Source organism: Lithobates pipiens, unplaced genomic scaffold, assembly GCF_037356315.1.
Source record: "Lithobates pipiens isolate NorthernLeopardFrog02 unplaced genomic scaffold, aLitPip1_a1.2 Scaffold_23, whole genome shotgun sequence".
NCBI lineage: Eukaryota > Metazoa > Chordata > Amphibia > Anura > Ranidae > Lithobates > Lithobates pipiens.
In genome coordinates, this window is record NW_027507785.1 from 325,979,241 (window position 1) to 325,992,712 (window position 13,472).

At 46.2% G+C, this 13,472-nt stretch overlaps 1 protein-coding gene across 2 annotated transcripts; it reads right to left on the minus strand.

Moving 5' to 3' along the window:
• Nucleotides 1–2,421: 2,421 nt before the first annotated feature.
• ELOVL1 (ELOVL fatty acid elongase 1) lies at nt 2,422–13,094 on the minus strand. 2 transcript variants are annotated; one of them, XM_077450664.1, is made up of 5 exons: nt 13,003–13,079; nt 11,487–11,543; nt 8,379–8,472; nt 8,125–8,287; nt 2,422–3,963 (listed from the first exon to the last, which is right to left on the minus strand). In XM_077450664.1, the coding sequence occupies exons 1-5, from the start codon at nt 13,075–13,077 to the stop codon at nt 3,723–3,725; spliced, it is 630 nt and encodes a 209-aa protein (XP_077306790.1). In that variant the 5' UTR covers nt 13,078–13,079; the 3' UTR covers nt 2,422–3,722. The 2 variants fall into 2 exon arrangements, 1 of the variants encoding a protein (XP_077306790.1); XR_013262120.1 differs by lacking the exons at nt 2,422–3,963; nt 8,125–8,287 and having other exon boundaries at nt 8,374–8,472; nt 9,930–11,543; nt 13,003–13,094.
• Nucleotides 13,095–13,472: the final 378 nt, after the last annotated feature.

Sequence of the window (13,472 nt, forward strand, 5' to 3'; positions counted from 1 at the left end):
ACTCCTCTGCAGACCCAGGAACGCCTGGAGCTCCATAAAGCTACAAAAGGAGCAAGCAAATCATTTGGCTCCCAGCCTCCACTCACAATAGTTATATCAGTTAAGGTTGGATTACCTTTCAAGAGCCTCTCTGTCATTTTGCCCATTAAGGCAAAGTCTCTTTAGTGGGCATCTATCACGCAGATGGACACCTACGATGGAAGCTGCCATTCCTGAACACCTGGGATGCACCGTAGTAAAGCGACGTCATTTGTAGAGCAGCCGAACCGGTATGAAGTCTGCACACGAGCTCCCTCTATGGACTTTTCACAAAGGCATTTTGATTTGCGACAGAGCCCCATTAAATTATTTTTATGCCAATTAAAATTAAAGTACCGCCACTGAAAACAATTCAAAATTTGAGAACAAAAAAAACGTTTTTGCATCAACTCCACCTCCTGCCTGAAAACCCATAGCAGACGTCAGGCAAGACTTGAGGTGATCACACCAGAACCAGTGATTGGATACTCTAATCCTAATGGATTAGATTACTTCTGGTAGACTTGAGGAGGTCAGACCAAAACCAGTGATGGAGTACCCTAATCCTAACAAAATAGAGTACTTCTGGTAGACTTGAGGAGGTGACACCAGAACCAGTGATGGGGTACTCTAATCCTGATTACAGGATGTCCAGTAGACTTGAGGTGGTCACACCAGAACCAGAGATGGGGGTACCCTAATCCCGATTAGAGGACTGTCTGGTAGACTTAAGGTGGTCACACCAGAACCAGTGATGGAGTACCCTAATCCTAACAAAATAGAGTACTTCTGGTAGACTTGAGGAGGTGACACCAGAACCAGTGATGGGGTACTCTAATCCTGATTACAGGACTGTCCAGTAGACTTGAGGTGGTCACACCAGAACCAGCGATGGGGGTACCCTAATCCTGATTAGAGGAATGTCTGGTAGACTTGAGGTGGTCACACCAGAACCAGTGATGGAGTACCCTAATCCTAACAAAATAGAGTACTTCTGGTAGACTTGAGGAGGTGACACCAGAACCAGTGATGGGGTACTCTAATCCTGATTAGAGGACTGTCCAGTAGACTTGAGGTGGTCACAGCAGAACCAGCGATGGGGGTACCCTAATCCTGATTAGAGGAATGTCTGGTAGACTTGAGGTGGTCACACCAGAACCAGTGATGGAGTACCCTAATCCTAACAAAATAGAGTACTTCTGGTAGACTTGAGGAGGTGACACCAGAACCAGTGATGGGGTACTCTAATCCTGATTAGAGGACTGTCCAGTAGACTTGAGGTGGTCACACCAGAACCAGCGATGGGGTACCCTAATCCTGTCTGAATAGAGTAGAGTACTTCTGGTAGACTTGAGGTGGTGACACCAGAACCAGCGATGGGGTACTCCAATCCTGATTAGAGGAATGTCTGGTAGACTTGAGGTGGTCACATCAGAACCAGTGATGGAGTACCCTAGGCCTAACTAAATAGCGTACTTCTGGTAGACTTGAGGAGGTCACACCAGAACCAGCGATGGGGTACTCCAATCCTAACTGTTTAGAAGACCGTCCGATAGACTTAAGGTGATCACACCAGAACCAGCAATTGGATACTCCAATCCTAACCGACACAAGGAGCCCTACATCAAAGTGGTGCCTTCCGATCAGATGTCACCTCAACTCTGTGTTAAAGCAGACCTTCCCCCTTCAGTGCCAAGGTCTGCTGATGAAAGGTGCCCCTGATTTAAATACTGCAAAGAAAAAGGTACCAGGGTGGGTTGGTGTTCAAACGGTTAGATATTATACACCTTTACCCCGACTTCTGAAGAGCAGAGGGTGATGTAGTTGACAAGATGCCAGAGAATAAAGAGTAGCCCAAATCTTGGGAGAAGGTAATGCAGTCAATCTTTTTGAGAGGTTTGGGCTACTTAACATTCTCCAAGACCTGGTTGGGGGGAGGAGGAGGAAGAGGAAGGAGGAAGAGGAAGGAGGAAGGAGGGAAAGAGGAAGGAGGAAGAGGAAGAGGAGAGGAAGGAGGAAGGAGAAGAGGAAAGAGGAAGAGGAAGGAGGAAGAGGAAGGAGGAAGAGGAAGAGAAGGAGGAAGAGGAAGAGGAAGAGGAAGAGGAAGGAGGAAGAGGAAGGAGGAAGAGGAAGGAGGAAGAGGAAGGAGGAAGAGGAAGGAGGAAGAGGAAGGAGGAAGAGGAAGGAGGAAGAGGAAGGAGGAAGAGGAAGGAGGAGGAGGAAGGAGGAGGAGGAGGAGGAGGAGGAGGAGGAAGAGGAGGAGGAAGAGGAGAAGGGGGAGGGGGAGTCACCTTTGCCTGGTCGAGGAAAGGCAAGTGTATCATCTATTCTGCCCCGCAGGTTCTTTTATACAGCATTTTGGGGAGGGGGAACAACCTGTATAAGCGGAACTTGCTACTGGAGGGTGGAAGGTTCAATTTAATAATTTCACATATATTATAAACAAGAGTTTGCTTTGGAATTAAACAATGTGCGATAAGTCTCTCTCTCTCATTTTTTTTTTATTAATAGTATTACACAAAAAAAAACTGATAAATAGTATCTGGCAGACTTGCAGATAAATTACGAAAAATATCCCCATCCGACGCGGCCTCTCTCATCCCGGCATCGCGTGTTCGATAGCAAGGTGGGGGGGGGGGGGGGGTGGAATTTCTTCTTTTTTTATTTTATTTAAATATACAAAGTGATTTCTGTGGACTGCTTTCTGCTGCTGGGTAGGGGGGGGGATTTCAGTTCCCCAGGAGCAGCAGAGGAATTAAGAGAACATTACAGTGTTATAGATCTAGATCAGTGGTACATCGAAAGGACAAGAGTGACTACAGCATGGACGGGAGGGGGAGGGGCAAGTTACTTGTAAAAGGGACGACTGACACAGGTGAGAGGAGCAAAACAAAAACACCCCCTCCTTCAAAATCAGGCAAATTAACTTAAAAATTTAGCCTCAAACATGCACAACAAATGCACAATACTGCTTTCTCTTTCAGACAAAAAAAACCCAAAAAAACAATGACCTAGGAATTTGATAACATACAAGCACCCCAGTTTTCAAGTATATCAACATTCCTGCACCTGTTTTGAGCAGGGCTTAGAACTTGCCCTGAAAAAAAAAAAAAAAAAAAAAAAAAAAAGGCTAAAAAATGCCGTGCAAAAACAAGCCAGACTAGGGGGGAGGAATAGAGTTGGGAGGAGCTTACCCTCCCCCGTCAAGCCCACGCTCTTCTGATGAATAGGATTCATACTGGAATGTGATGCCGAGGAATCAAAATTCTTGTTGCTTGCTGAGGGCCCGGATATTACACCGTGGAGGTCAGAGATTTTTTATTTTTTTTTGGAGTGAGCTGTCTCTTGCGCACACACACACACACAATCTTTCAAGAAATGGAACATTTGTGGAGGGTGGGGTGCCAGAACTTGCATGGAAGGACATAGGATTCAGGACACACTCGCGTCATACAAAGTCTTTTTTTTTAGGCACTTAGATTTTTTTGGCTGGTGTAAGCCCCATGTTGTATTCGTAAAACCAGTTTGGCAGTTTTTACTGGCCATCAAACAGCTGGGCTTTTTGTGTTTACGAAAAAAAGGCAAAATAAAAAAGTATTGGAAAAAAAAAAAAAAAAAAACCCACACGTGCCATCATCGTCCCACTTAGCACCTGCTTCGTGCCTGAGTTTTGGGGATGCCGCACGTGCCCGCCTAGCTCAGATCTAGTTTTCCTTGGCTTTGCCGTTCTTGGCCTTTCCGTTTTGGTGGACTTCCCCGTTGGCTGATGCTAGGCTGGATTTCGGGAGGCGTTTTCCTTTGGTGTAGGCCTGGTACCAGAAATTGGAAAAGAGCATGAAGAAGACTGTGCCGTAGATCCAGATGAGGTGGATGAAGATGGGGAATTGGTAGTCGCAGGAGGACATGAAGTAATACTGAGTAATGTGGATGGAGACCAGGGACGAACTGAATCTACGGGACAAAGAAGAGTAATGGCTGAAGTATGGAACATGAGATCTGGAGTGAACATGGACTTATCAATTTACAGCACTTAAAAAAGGAAATCTGGAAGCCAAGCCCCAAACAAGGCAAGCAGAAGTTTAAAGACTAGTCACCAGTATTAAATCTGTGCAATAAAGTCCAACATCCAACCGTGAAATTAGTAGTGCAAGAGGGTAGCACTCAAGCAATAATCCCATGCATATTTTCTCATTTAGAAGACGTCAAGATGTGACGAAACATGTAGGGCGGATCCGACATTCTTGACATCACACACTCTAGAGTCTGGAGAGTGGCTGGTTAAACTCCTGGAACTGGCTTGTGTTATTTTAAAGCTCTACTTTCTGTACCTTTGTGAGAATGCAATATTTTTAAATAATGCATTTTAGAGATAGTCTTACACTATGGAATATCCTTGGCTTTTTTTTTACATGATTTCTTAGGAGTCTTGGACGATACCCAGTAAAGACCTGTGTATGTGGAATATTTTATGGTGCCACGGATGATACCTGTTATATAAAGCACATACGGACTCCTCTTAAAATTAGAGGTAGTCATAGTATTCTGGCAAGTGTGTCCATTGTTTATAGGGTGGAGGATCGCCGTGGTGTCTTCTGAGTGACAAGATCTGCACTGGATTATTGCGCAAGTGCTACACTCTTGCACTGTTCATGTCACTGTTGGACTATATTGAACAGATTTGGTGGACTTTATTGAACAGATTTGGATTTATACATTTACAGTTTATGACTTTTTAATAAGTGCAGAACTTTTTCACCTGTTTACCAATCTATATCTATCAGTGTGCTAGCTGCTAGGGTTCATATGTACAAATTTTCTAATAATTTAGTCACCGGTATGGACTCTGGTCTTCCAGCAGCGCATCTTTTCCCCATTACCAACTTAACATAACTTGTTCTGCATTGTATCTGTGTGAAGGCGGCCATTGTGGTAGAGGCAAGGCTTAGCTTCCCGTCAAAACCTCCAGCAAGGAGAACAGTGAGCAGCAAAGTAGGGCCACTACAAATCTCCCAAGACTAGCAGTCAGAAGCAGCATAGATGATCTCACACTGCAGATATACAGTTATGAGGCTACAGTACAGGGATGCCTAGGTCCCAGGAGGTGCTCTGCTATTTTTTGGGTGGAAGTCAAGACAAAAGCTACTGCTTAGGCATAATTATCATTTTTTAAAAATGTCCCCTTACAACATGAGCTTAGGTCCACTTCACTATCAACTTGTTTGACCCCCTCTTACCTGCTCTGCAAAAATAAACAGTGACACACCTTGGTCAGCGCTGCTTCAAAAGAATAATTACCATATTTAAAATTGGCATATAACATGTACTTTACCCCCCTGAAAATAGGGGGCAAATCACGGGTGCGTGTTATATGCCGATAGTATACCTAGGAGGGGGGACAAGCGCCACCGGAATTCACCGAGCCTGTCATCTCCAGTTTACTTGGCTCTCACATCACAGGTCCTCCGCCACCGGCATTGGACCCGTGTTTTCCGTCTATCACAGGAGCTGGTCCAATGCGGGACTATGTATGCGACTGCCGACAGAGCAGTAAACAGGATATGACGGCTTGGCGATTTCCTGCATTGATGAGAAGTGGTGAGGCTTGCAGATGGGCACTAATCATTATGTTGCTTCAAAGTGGTTCATAAAAAAAAAAAAAAAAAAATATATATATATATATATATATATATATATATATATATATATAATATTATATATATATATATATATATATATATATATATATATATATATATATATAATTTTCTCCTGAAACTTCCCTCTTAAATTGAAGGGGCCCGTTATATGCCGATAAATACAGTAGCTAAGGCTCAGAATAGGGGGACTGGTGTAGGTACAGGGGGCACCAACTAGAGTTCAACGCCATAAAAATAAAAAAAAATTATATATATATATATATATATATATATAATATATATATATATATATATATATATATATATATATATATATATATATATACCATATATACTCGAGTATAAGCCGAGATTTTCAGCCTCTTTTTTGAGGCTGAAAGTGCCCCCTCGGCTTATACTCGAGTCACCGCTGTCTGACTGCTCGATCAGCGTATCGAGCAGACAGACGGCGGACATTAAAATTCAAAAGCCGCGCCTCCTTCTCCGCCTCCGCCTGTGATAGGCGGAACACTGAATTTCCCAGCAGTCAGTGTTCCGCCTATCACGGACATCCGTTCATTCTCATACTACGGACGAGTATGAGAGGATGTCCGTGATAGGCGGAACACAGGCTGCTGGGAAATTGAGTGTTCCGCCTATCACAGGCGGAGGCGGAGAAGGAGGCGCGGCTTTTGAATTGTAGAATGGCCGCCGAGAAGAGCGGCGATCCTGGAGCGGCGATCCATCGGCACGACACGGGACGGAGGAGGCACGGGACGGAGGAGGCACGGGACGGAGGAGGCACGGGACAGAGGAGGCACGGGACAGAGGAGGCACGGGACAGAGGAGGCACGGGACAGAGGAGGCACGGGACAGAGGAGGCACGGGACAGAGGAGGCACGGGACAGAGGAGGCACGGACAGAGGAGGCACGGGACAGAGGAGGCACGGGACAGAGGGAGGCACGGGACAGAGGAGGCACGGGACAGAGGAGGCACGGGACAGAGGAGGCACGGGACAGAGGAGGCACGGGGACAGAGGAGGCACGGGACAGAGGAGGCAGCGGACAGAGGAGGCACGGGAAAGAGGAGGCACGGGGACAGAGGAGGCACGGGACAGAGGAGGCACGGGACAGAGGAGGCTCGGGACGACGGCGGCTCGGGACGACGGCGGCTCGGGACGGAGGCTTGGGACACAGGTAGGCTGACACACACACAAGGCTGCACGGACACACACACACAAACACACACACACAGGGATGGATGGATGGATGGATACACACACACACACACACACACACAGGGATGGATGGATGAATACACACACACACACACACACACACACACACACACACACACAGGGATGGATGGATGGATACACACACACACACACACACACACACACACACAGGGATGGATGGATGGATGAATACACACACACACACACACAACAGGGATGGATGGATGGATGGATACACCACACAGGGATGGATGGACGGACACACACACAGGGATGGATGGATGGATGGATGGACACACACACAGGATGGATGGACGGACACACACACAGGGATGGACGGACACACAGGGATGGACAGCCATGTCTCACCCTCGGCTTATACACGAGTCAATAAGTTTTCCAGTTTTTTGGGGTAAATTGGGGGCCTCGGCTTATATTCGGGTCGGCCTATACTCGAGTATATACGGTATATATATATATATATATATATATTATATATAAAATAAAAATACTTATCTAAAAGCGTTTAGTATGACCTGCATTGTAAGCTGATCCCCAGGGAAGTGGAGGTACCCAATATGGCTAGAAGTTTGCGGCCATCTGACTATCACACCTATATGAATTTGTTGGGACAACCTATTCCAAAAACCATGGCCATTAATATGGATCTAGCCCACCACCAGCAGCACCCTTTGCAGCTATACCAGCCTCCACTCTTCTGGGAAGGCTTTCCTAAAAGTATGGAGAATTTGTGGCCATTGCGAGGTCAGGTGCTGACGGATGAGCAGAGCTGGATCGACGTTACAATTCATCCCAAAGGTGTTCAGTAGGGTTGAGGTCAGGGCTCTGTGCAGGACACTGAAGTTCCTCCAAACCAAACTGGTCAAACCATGTCTTTATGGAGCTGGCTTTGTACACAGGGTAACAGTCATGGTGGAACAGAAAAGGGTCTTCACCACAGTTGCCACAAGGCTGAAAGAGCACAACTGTCTAAAATGTCTTTGTATGATTTAGTATTAACATTACCCATCATTTGAGACAGCCAGACTCAATCATATCAAGAGGTCCACAAATTTAGGTGTGTGATCATAAGAAGCTACAATGACCAAGGTGTAGGATTCATTTACTTCTGCATAGCTGGTATACGGGACCAAGTTTGTTAGACTGCCCCCTCTGATTGCTTTGGTCCTCTGGGGTATACAGCTGGGAGAAGCAAAACTGCGTACTTGCACCAACTTATCTTTCTTACCAGCTGGATGGCGGTCATGTGCTTCTTCCACCAAAGATACTTCTGGAAGCGTGGCCCGGCAGCGGAGAGTCCGTAGTAGAAGTACATGATGACGTGGACCAGAGAGTTGATCATGGCGTGGAAGGATCCCATACCACCTGTCAGATAATGGTGACATGGTCAGCATGCCATGGCAGGGACAGCAGAGGTCACATCAAGCCACAAAAGCTTCTAAAGGTTCTTACCTGGACCAAAACTTAACACCCCACCACCAGCTCCAGGGCAGAACAGAGTGATGGAAGATGTGCAGAAATGTAATTTGCCCGTTTTTCTTCCTCAGCACAAAGAAGACCTGCCAAGGAGGGAGACAAAAAAAAACACACAACAGACTTAGACAAACACAACACAGGCATGTAAACCCCAAGTGCATGGGATTTAGTTTTCAGAAGCACATAATGTATCAAACAAATTACTTTTTTATATATATATATATATATATTATATATATATATATATATATATATATATATATATATATATATATATATATAAAATCCCCTTTCCATTCTTTGTTGAAGCCACTCTGTCTACATTCACTCCATCGATCGCTCCATGGCACTAGTGAACCAACTGTGGACCATGCTTTTTGTCATAGGAAGGGTTGGGATCTCTGTCAGGTTTTTATTGCAAATATCTAAGAAGTAGTAAGGGCACAACCACACATAGTGAGTCTGGAGGGGGGGGGGGGTCAGCAACCCATTGATCGCAAGCTACCCATTGGCTGTGGACAGCAGACGAGTAGATCATGAACGAGTACCTCGTTTGCCAATCCTTACACCTCTCCCATCTTCAGAGAGAGGGAGGCAGCAGAGTGCTGGACGGAGAATGGGAGCTGCCTCAGTTACCTTTTCCAAGTAAACCAGCAGGTGATTGGTTGCTGGGATGCCAGGTGGTCCTAGCAACCAATCACTAACTTGTTAATATGAAAATATGTCAACTCCGACAGCTCTCACTCCCGCCCTCCGTCCAGTACTGCGTTTGTGAAAGGGACACTACTGGGAGGAAGGAGTGACAGAAGACACTACTGTGTGTGTGTGTTGCTCAAAGGAAACTGCTATGAGGGCCAGAGGACACCGCTTTTTCAGGAAGGGGGAGGGGAGGACAACTACTGTGGGGGGGAGTGATGTGAAGGGCACAGGGGACACTATTGTGACACACTAGGTGTTCTTCATGTTGTCTTTTTATTGGGGTCTTATTGTACAGATAGATCTCAACCCCTGAAAGGTTGTGCACTCCTGGTCTGGGCTTATTAAATCAGTAAAAAAATAAGTTAACCTATAGTCCTTCCAGTATTAGGAATGCCACTTGCAGCTCTTACATGCCCCACCACTCCTGTGTCCCGAGTGTTGCCTGTTTGCTCCTCCTCGCTATCAGCCGAGGAGAGACTGCTCCAGCTGATCCTTGAGCCTGGGCTTGTGCCGTGCGTCCTTGTGGAAGCCTAGGCCCCCGTCCCCTTAGTTAACCTGCCCCACTCCATTTTGTTTGAAAAAAGTTCCCACAAAGGGGGGGGGGGGGGGGAAGCTGATTCCCTAAACCTTCTGGTCCCTTCATGGGGAGAAAAGCATGGCAGATCTCTTGACGTAAGAGAAATGCCCCTGTGCAAGCTGCTGTGGCCACAGAAAGACTGACACTGAGCTGAAGTGAAGACAACAGATTAAGGTATGTGCATATACTCCCTCTAGTGGTGACTTAAGACATGACAACATTTTCCTAAAGAAGACGTTTTAGTTCCTAGGTTTCTTCACTTACCTTATCCTCGCCGCAGGATTTGCTGAATTGACAGACAGATCCAACCTTCACCCATCACGGCAGGCTGCGTTTAGCAAACCTTCAAGGACCGGGTCCCTTTTAATGGGGGTTCACTTCCTTGGACCTGTAATAGCACCCCGCCAGAAAAAACTTTAGGTAATGTAGCATGACCAAAGCTCTGGGTCCCAGGGTTCAGCCCTGCAAACAGAGGCGTTACAGGCAAAAACTTGTGCTTTCGGATACGTGGCCCGGGTACCATCCACCTTGGCCTCAGTGGCACTTTGGATGGATCCGGTCTGTGGAGGCTATTTAAATCCAGCACGGATCCCTCCAGGAGCTCCTCAGAGCACATCTTCACTTGTGACCAACACCTTAGACAGACAATGGCGGAAAAAAAAACGGAGGTGTTCCCAGTATGGGAGGGGTTATATAGGGGAGGCCACTTCATGTTTAGGGTGTGCCAGTTTCCATCACCTGAAGGTGGCCTATAACCCACATAGTAATTACTATGGTGCTCTGTGTCCCCCTGATGTACGATAAAGAAAAGCATTTTTTGTGGGTTTAACCACTTAATGACCAGCGCACGCCGATGTACGTCCTATTTTGAAGAGGGATATCTCGGTAACGGCAGCTGCTGCCACAACCGAGATATCCATCTCTTCAGGCGCTGGTCGTCTGTACGATAACTGTGGTCTCCGCGGCGGGTTCGCCGCGAGATCACTGTTATCGGCGGCGGGAGAGGTGCCACCCCCCTCCCGCCGCTTACCGGAGCCGTCGGTAGCGGTGGAGGCGATTGGGTCCTCTTCCTAGCCGAGTATGGAGACGAGTGAGGCTAAGATGGCCCCCACTCATCTCTATACCATAGGAGGGTGGAAGCTCACGGAGGACGCAAAACCGGAAGGAAGACCGGGGGAAGATGTCAGCCCCCTCAGTGGTGACAGTGCAGTGCTGGAGGGCTTAGTTCTAAGGCAAGGCTCTCATAATGTGCTAGTATGTGCTGCATACTAGCACGTTAAGACATTGCCGCCTTACAGGGTATTTTTTCCTCCCATCCACTGCTTTAAAAACACTCCCCCTTCATCACAGCTATGACAAAAGAATATCAACATTTGTAGATAAAAGATACAACAACCTCATGTTATAAGTACCGGAGAGTCACCGATAAGGAGAAATATTGTGATCACATGCAAAGGGGTTATTTTTAATGGAACAACCAATATGGTTTATGAAAAACAAACAAAAAAGAACTGAAATGGAACATACTTAATCAGAAACCTGATTGTTGGTAAAAGCCACAACAAAACAGGACAACAGAGGTATGTATTGCTAGAACACTCTATCTATTTTCCACCCAGCTGTTCCTTACAAGCAATATTAGATGGTAGTAGGGGCATGAAGGATGATGCCAGGGGCCACACTTTGTGGGCCCTCTATAATAAGAAACTTGACCACCGCTGGCCTGGACAGAAAATGGAATCTTCCATTTCTTTATTAAATTTGCTACTATACAGGTTCCCTTTTCTCCATAATGTAGACAGCGTGAGAAACGGTACTTACAGTATCAAGGAGCTCAATGAATTTGGAGAACAAGAAGAGCCAGGCCACTTGTACCATCTGAAAATAGAAAAATAACGAAAAATGTCATTACTCCACATAAACTATCCCTCAAATTATTATACAGGATTTATATAGTGCCAACAGTATGAGTAGTCCTCAAGCCTCCCCCCTGCACTTCAGAGTCCTCAGTCTCACCCGCACGTCACATCAGTGTCCTCAGTCCCACCCGCACTTCACATCAGTGTCCTCAGTCCCACCCGCACTTCACATCAGTGTCCTCAGTCTCACCCACACGTCACATCAGTGTCCTCAGTCCCCCCCCCCCCCCTGCACGTCACATCAGTGTCCTCAGTCCCCCCCCCCGCACTTCACATCAGTGTCCTCAGTCCCCCCCCCCCCGCACTTCACATCAGTGTCCTCAGTCCCCCCCCCCCCGCACTTCACATCAGAGTCCTCAGTCCCCCCCGCACTTCACATCAGAGTCCTCAGTCCCCCCGCACTTCACATCAGAGGCCCCCGTTCCCCCCCGCACTTCACATCAGTGTCCTCAGTCCCCCCCGCACTTCACATCAGAGTCCTCAGTCCCCCCGCACTTCACATCAGAGTCCTCAGTCCCACCCGCACTTCACATCAGAGTCCTGTCGTGCATCCGCCCCCCCCCACCCTTTCACATCCGCAGTCCCCCCGATTCTTTCAGATCAGTCCTCAGCAACCCAGAAGTAACATGCATTTTCACAGCCAACCTGTTTGCAAGATGACATGTATAATGCTGTGTGCATTCCGGTTGAGCAGTACTTGTGTAAAAAAAAAAAAAAAAAAGTATAATATATATATATATATATATATATATATATATATATATATATATATATATATATATATATATATATATATATATATATATTAAATAGAAGAATAGAAGGGGAGGGATTTTTATAGTTTGGAGAAAATGTGGGTATGGTTTTTCCTTCGAGTGGGTTTTATTATTTGAAATAAAAGTACGATTTTAATTTTTTTTTTTTACTTTTTTTTTCGTTGAAAACCTTGTATAGTATGTAATCACGGCTTGCTCACATGCACATGCGGGGATGCAGCGATCGCTACAACAGAGTATATTCTTCAGCGGTCAGACAGATCCTCACCCGCTTATTGAAATATCGGCTTGTGTGGTGGAGCGGTCCGAAGAATTATGATCACTAAGGCTAGTCGTCACACAGTGAAGAACGGCATGTACAGTCATGTTTTATAACACCATAAAACCGGAGGGATATCCTGGCAGAGGTGGGAGAGTCCTGGCACAGGTTAATAGGGAAAGTAAATGAGGATAAAGATAAGGGTTGAAGCTGCGTACTTATCACCGCCGTGTGCAAGGTTCAGGAGGTGGCAGGTGGTACGAGGCGGCGGGTGGCACTGACCCGCTCATTCTATGGATTTTGCAGTCATGAGTCATTATATAAACATTATAAAAGCTCTCCCTACCCCCCCCCCCCCCCACCAAGGGGGAAAACTCACTCACCCGCATGCCCATTGGTGAATCTGATTGGTCCACAGGGTCGCACTTCCAGGTGTATCCAGTCAACCATCCGGACATGAGAAACTAAAGAAGAGACAAACGCATGTTATCCTTCTAGCAGAAGCTTCGTTATCAATTTATTACTGCAATAAGTGATATTGTGAATTGATAAACAGCACCAGTAGCCAATATCTAACGAGGACTTTGTATTCCAATGTTTTATTTTACTTATTACAGGTATTTACTTTGATCAGCCACAACTTTATGACCACCAACAGGTGAAGTGCATAACATTGATCATCTTGTTACAATGGCATCTGAAAGTGGGTAGGATTTGTTAGGCAGCAAGTGAACATGTTGTTCCTGAAGTTGGCATTTCATAGTTACTCAGGTTGAACTGGATGGACTGGTGTCTTTATTCAACCTTACTGAGTGGTCCTACAATTTGTCCCTATCCCTATACATTGCACACT

What these genes read in the sequence shown, in the direction of transcription:
- ELOVL1 (XM_077450664.1), bottom strand. Translation starts at nt 13,077, where the DNA reads ATGTCCGGATGGTTGACTGGATACACCTGGAAGTGCGACCCTGTGGAC. An exon ending in GAGCTGGTGGTGGGGTGTTA is followed by an intron (nt 8,288 to 8,378) that starts AGTTTTGGTCCA and finishes CATGTCACCATT; the next exon opens with ATCTGACAGGTGGTATGGGA. An exon ending in CTGGTAAGAAAGATAAGTTG is followed by an intron (nt 3,964 to 8,124) that starts GTGCAAGTACGC and finishes CCGTAGATTCAG; the next exon opens with TTCGTCCCTGGTCTCCATCC.